The sequence below is a fragment of the Osmerus eperlanus genome, chromosome 2, assembly GCF_963692335.1.
Source record: "Osmerus eperlanus chromosome 2, fOsmEpe2.1, whole genome shotgun sequence".
NCBI classification, from domain to species: Eukaryota; Metazoa; Chordata; class Actinopteri; order Osmeriformes; family Osmeridae; genus Osmerus; species Osmerus eperlanus.
The window spans coordinates 12,466,292-12,472,286 of record NC_085019.1 but is presented as its reverse complement, the minus strand read 5'-3'; the positions used below and the strand labels follow the sequence as shown (position 1 = coordinate 12,472,286).

At 42.8% G+C, this 5,995-nt stretch overlaps 2 protein-coding genes across 4 annotated transcripts; both read left to right on the top strand.

The window, feature by feature from the left end:
- Positions 1–448: 448 nt before the first annotated feature.
- Positions 449–2,473, top strand: LOC134013273 (uncharacterized). 2 transcript variants are annotated; one of them, XM_062452969.1, is made up of 9 exons: positions 452–815; positions 1,099–1,169; positions 1,257–1,433; positions 1,524–1,585; positions 1,668–1,754; positions 1,842–1,883; positions 1,952–2,125; positions 2,205–2,240; positions 2,339–2,473. In XM_062452969.1, exons 1-8 carry the CDS (start codon positions 658–660, stop codon positions 2,238–2,240), a joined length of 807 nt encoding a protein of 268 aa, XP_062308953.1. In that variant the 5' UTR covers positions 452–657; the 3' UTR covers positions 2,339–2,473. The 2 variants fall into 2 exon arrangements, 1 of the variants encoding a protein (XP_062308953.1); XR_009928769.1 differs by having other exon boundaries at positions 449–815; positions 1,952–2,240; positions 2,339–2,449.
- On the top strand, positions 2,422–4,132 carry LOC134013195 (putative nuclease HARBI1). 2 transcript variants are annotated; one of them, XM_062452965.1, is made up of 5 exons: positions 2,422–2,618; positions 2,724–2,893; positions 2,963–3,078; positions 3,175–3,286; positions 3,381–4,132. In XM_062452965.1, exons 1-5 carry the CDS (start codon positions 2,422–2,424, stop codon positions 3,749–3,751), a joined length of 966 nt encoding a protein of 321 aa, XP_062308949.1. In that variant the 3' UTR covers positions 3,752–4,132. The 2 variants fall into 2 exon arrangements, with proteins under 2 accessions (XP_062308949.1, XP_062308948.1); XM_062452964.1 differs by having other exon boundaries at positions 2,422–2,893.
- The last annotated feature ends 1,863 nt before the right edge of the window (positions 4,133–5,995 follow it).

The window sequence follows — 5,995 nt, the reverse complement described above, 5'->3', positions numbered from 1 at the left end:
CCCCAAAACCTTCGCATTTAGCTTATTGGCAATTTTTTTGCCAAGCTGCTTGTCTTGCTCTGGCAGCGGTGGCGGTGTTTGACTTAGCCATGATAATATATGCTTATTGACTTATAGAGACTCATTATAATAGTTTGCTCGGATGGCGAGAATAGCCTATCACCGCTCTCTCTTTCGTATTTTCCGCCATCATACCGTTAGAAAATCACGGTTTTGGTGATCGACCTTTCCTGCCTTTTGAAGTAGGACGTGCACGTGCAATTTCCCTGATAAGTTTAGCCTGATTGAAATTAACCACATGATTTGGATGCGGATCAGCCGTTGACGAACAGATATTTGCTATTCTCACTCATCTCGCTAATGTTAACGGGCTAAAGGGACAATTGATTAACTTAGCTTCAACCCTTACGACGAACGGGGCCCTGTCCTCCTGGGGCCTGTTGCACAAAAGTAGAATTAAGACATCCGGGATAAATGACTCAGCTGAGCTCAATGAAGCCAAAACATGTGCGTCCAGGCTTAATTGGTTGCACAAAGACCAAGCCAGGATGAGCAGACACGGATTCATTAAGCCAGGTGAAACCAATCCTGGATAGGTGCGCGCTCACGGCTCACTCAAATAGACCCCGCCACAGATCACAGATTAACTGATTTACCATGGCAACTAGAGCCGCGTACTTTTCCCCGTCGGAAGCACAAATCCTCATGGAGGCATACGAGGAGGTAAAAGATATAATTAAGAAGAAAGGCAACACCGCCACAGTGATAAAGCAAAGAGAAAAAGCGTGGCAAAGTATTGCAGACCGCCTGAATGCGTAAGTAGTGCACAATTACACACTCACCGCTCCGCTGAAACATCACAATTACAATTCAAATATTTAATTCACATCTCCAAAAATGCAGTTGTACTGTAATTATGAAACGGTTAAATTTTTTATTGAAATGCACTGCAGATATGAGTGAAATTGTGTAAAGTAACTCCATCACACTGTATAAAGCTATGATAAATTTTTTGATATTTTTACTGAAAACAAGACAAAAATACCAAGTAATTTTTTGCAGTGTGACTCCATTAAATGTGTGTGTGTGTGTGTGTAGATTAAACATGAACGGGCCAAAACGGACATGGCAGCAGGTCAAAATCAAATACAAGAACATTCTGCAGAATGGTATGGTCCCTGACTAATATTTAACAAAGCACAAGCATATATTGTACCCAGAAGGTGCCTGCTCACACATTGTCTGTACTGTTTTAGCAGTGAAAAAGAATACCCACAGACAAGGCACGGGTGGTGGGTCACCAAAGGCTGACCTTACCCCAGCAGAGGACATGGCCTTGGAGCTAAATAAAGGCAGGCCCGTCTTAGAGGGGATCCCTGGGGGGAAAGAGACGAGCATAGGTTCCTCCCAAGATGCCACCCGCTTCATTCAAGGTATGTCCTTCCATCTCTACATGGGATACAACCACATTCATATTGAATCAATTTGGACTGTCTGACTTTGGTTTACCTATTGCCTTGCAGTGTCTGGCAGCACTGTGTTCCTGTTAGAGCCACCAGCACAAGCACCAGACGATGCTGATCCAGTGAGTACTCCATCAAAGGCATACTGTAGGCCTGGCATGTCTTGTCTACTAGCTTCAATATGAATCCGATTAAATGTGATAGGGTGAAGGCCCCAGTGCAGCAGCAACAGCACATGATGGAGACGATGATGAGGAGGAGACCATCTCTCTGGATTCCAGAAGGCATGAGGTATCATGTTAAGATTGTGAAAGTACTATTTACTCTACAATGGTGAGGAGTCCTCATCAAAATCAAAAAATCTAATTTCTTTTACAGGACCCAGATGCTATACAGTGGGAAAACCAGCCTGGCAACATAGTGCGTATTAATAAAAGGACACCACATCCTGCCAAATTCCAGCTGCGCTAATTGTATTGTGTTCACAGAGCTCACAAGCTATCAGAAAGTTGTATGGCAACCACCTCCGGCGCCAAATAGAACTGGCAGACATAGACATTCAGTACAAGAAGAAAAAGATGGAAAATCTTGCACTGGAGTCCGAAATAAAAAAGAGGACAATTAGGAAACTGGACCTTGAAATAAAAAAACTTGAGAGGGAGGTGAGATATGCCTTCAATGTACACTGTATGCTAACTGTAACACAAATGTATTAATCATTATTTTTCTTTCCTCCCCCAGCTCCAAGAAGATGACACAGCTGAAAATAAAAATTAGGTATATTCTCGTAAAGTCAAGTGAGCCATGACATATGAGCTCTTATTGTGAGCACACAGGACGGTGGCATCTTTCTAAGGTTTTTTTTATTTTCCCAGCAATCAGTACAACCAAGTCATCGTTATAAGGCATCGCCCTCTTTTGCCCACCCCCCCAGCACCAGGTGTGGCCACTAGCCTATATGAAGGCCCAAAATTGTGTGTTCCTTTCTGCTCTGACAATGGCATGCCCATTCGTGCGAGATGTGGTGGATGAAGAAGCACTTGTGCTGAGGAGAGCCTTCAGGCGAGAAAGGGTCTTCAGGGACCGGTTGGACCCACTGGCCTTCCCTGATGACCATCTATATGAAAGATACAGGTTTTCTGCAGATGGCATCAGGTATCTATGCAGACTACTGGGTCCCAGGATTAAGCACCGCACTGCACGGAGCCATGCAATGAGTGTGGAGCAAATGGTTTGTGTGGCCTTGCGCTTTTTTGCTAGTGGAGCCTTCCTGTACTCAGTGGGGGATGCAGAACAGCTGAACAAGGCCACAATTTGCCGCACAATAAGGAGTGTGTGTCTGGCTATCAAAGCATTAGCAGATGTCTTCATCTCCTTCCCTGGCCACAGAAGACTCTGTGACATCAAAGAGGAGTTCTATAGGATTGCAGGTAAGAGGATCTACAAATTACAGGACAACTGTTAACACATAGTAGGATACTCATTACTTTGTGTGACAGGTTTCCCCAATGTCATTGGTGCAGTGGACTGCACACACATAAGGATAAAAGCCCCCTCAGGTGCCCATGAGGCCGATTTTGTGAATAGGAAATCCTTTCACAGCATTAATGTTCAGGTGAACATAACTTTTTGATATTGTCCATTGACGAACACTCTGCATTGCCAGTGATGTGCATTGATTGGTGTAATATTCCTCATCTTATGATTTCAGATGGTCTGCAATGCTGACTGTGTGATCAGCAATGTTGTGGCAAAATGGCCTGGCTCAGTCCATGACTCCAGAATCTTTCGGGCCTCTGAAATCTATCAGTGCCTATCACAAGGTAAGCCACACAACCCCTATTTATAACCATCATGGCTGTGTCAAGAATATCACTGTGTTTATGAGGTAGTAATGATGAGATTTTGTGTTGACAGGTGAATTCTCTGGTGTGTTGCTGGGAGACAGGGGGTATGGCTGCCAGCCTTTTCTCCTGACACCTTTCACAGACCCCCAGGAAGCACAGCAGGCCTACAACCATGCCCATGCCAGGACCAGGGCCAGAGTTGAAATGACCTTTGGCCTCCTGAAGGCACGCTTTCACTGCCTTCACAAATTAAGGGTCAGCCCTGTTAGGGCATGTGATATTACTGTGGCTTGTGCTGTCCTCCACAATGTGGCCTGCCTGAGGAAGGAGAGGGCCCCCAGAGTGCCACCAGCCATGGACTGGGACAATCCGGCAATCTTCCCTGATGACGACAGTGGTCGTCTGCTGAGGGACCAATATGTGTTGAATTATTTTAGTTAGTATGTGTGCTTTCAATTTTGGTTAAATATGTCCTGCGGTGGCAGAGGAATTTGGGTTTTTTTGGGTTCGTTTTTTTACGAATTTGGCCTCTTATGATGTTTGTGCGGTATACTGTGTGTAATACAAGGCTGCAGGGAGGCTACTGCATCCATTCATTTGTCTGTTCAGTTGATGTGTATGGATTTGTCCTGCATTTATTTTAGTGTGCAGACATGCAGGGTGTGTTATATACAGACCTTTGAATGTGTATGTATCATTTTGTATAATATGCTTGGATTCTGTGCTTTCCATCTTGTAGAGTCACTGTGACTTCAGTTTCGAAAGGAGCTGATGGTTTACCTGCTTTGTTTTGTCCTTATTCAATAAAGGAACATAATGTTACACATTGTGTTTTTATATTCATATGGAATGTGTATTTGTTTATATGACAGAGTACTAGGGCCACACTGAAGAAAAAGGATAAAGTCATAAATTTATGAGGCTGGTTCTTTCTGCAGAAAAGCTACATATTGTTTTTACAGTTTTGATACTTATGACAATGTGATACTTAATATTCTGGCACATCAGCATGTCTTTGTTTATGAAACCATACTGAAGTACAATTTCACGAAATGCCCCACATCTGTCATTTTAACAACTGTCCTCCTTTAAAACAACTGGTTACAATATTATGACTTGTGTTTTTTTCCCCTCTGTGGCCCTAATATTCTATCATTTTATATATAGCCTTATAGTCTATGGGAAACTGTAAATTATCTAATGATAGCAACATCATCTAAAAATCATTTTTTATCCAAAATCATTGAAATTAATGATCACAAACGTTTAAATAATGACAGTGGGTCTAGTTATATGTGATAACAATGTATAGTGAGCAGTGAAATAACTATTGGTTTCCATTTGTGGTGACTGCTGACTGACATTAGGGATGAGATTAAATAGATCCTGGAATTTAGCCTGGTCTGGAGCAGGCTAGCTCCACAGAATAAATCTCCATGGTAATTTATACCATAACATATCCTCCTGCCCCCTATCCATCTTTAGTGCAACCGGATTACGGATCAATTGAGCCAGGATCACCAAGATATCCTGGCTTAATCCCTTATCCTAGTTTTGTGCAACAGGCCCCTGGGCTCCTGACTTCTCGTCAACACACTTGTATTGCTAACTCTTTAATAATGAGCAAGATCAAATTAACGCCGCTAAACTAGACCTTATAAGGCTTTGAATATTGCGTTACTGAATGCAGTTATGTTACTGAAGCCAGCAATCTCAAAGAGTTGTTTAAACAAGCTTTGTTGTAGTTCTAATATATGTTGTCATGCTAACAGGTTAGGGATCATGGCGACGAGCGTTCGCTGGAGCAGAGGGCGACTGCTTCAATCTGAAGTGGTTGATGAGATGCTTTTGCTCATTAGCGAGTTAATTCCAGAAGCCAACGATCAACAACAACAACCTGGTAATGTACTCGTCATACTAAACATAATCTCAAGAAGCAAGATTCAAAACACGATGCCTCTAACATTTTTCTCTTGCACTGCAGTTGCTTCTGGTTTCACCTTACCTCGAATGGGAGGACAGACTGGAGGAAGGCCGGTTTACCAAATCGCCCAAGAGCAGTTGCAGATGTTGTTGTCCTTTAACTTCTCTGCTAAACAGATTGCGGAGATCTTGGGTGTCTCAAGAAGAACAGTGAACCGACGGTTAAGGTATGTGTCAATTGAACGACTAGTTCAGGAGAGATCTGAATAATGTGACCCCTTTCTCACTGAGCCCTACACAATTTTTTTTGTTTATTTACAAAGCACATGAAACACTGCAGAATTACCCTTTCTATAAAGAAAACGATATACTGTAGAACTATTTCATATCCCATATCTTTAAACACATTGTTTTGTTTAGAGCTTCTACTCGGGATGAATGTAAAAAATGTATCAAAATTCTAATATGTATACATTTGTCTTCCATAGACAGTACAATCTCTCTTTTAGGTGTCGCTACACGGATCTAACAGATGATGCACTTGATAACCGTGTGCTGGATATCATCTCTGGCAATGATGAAATAGCTGTCAGGTCCCAGCTTGTGGGTGAGGGCATCATAGTCCAGAGACGGCGTGTGAGGCAAAGTGTCATCAGGACTAATCCTGAAGGTGCTGCAATTCAGAGTATGTCCCACAGGCTTCGGAGGAGAACATATCGAGTGGCAGGGCCAAATTCGCTGTGGCATGTTGATGGCAACCAC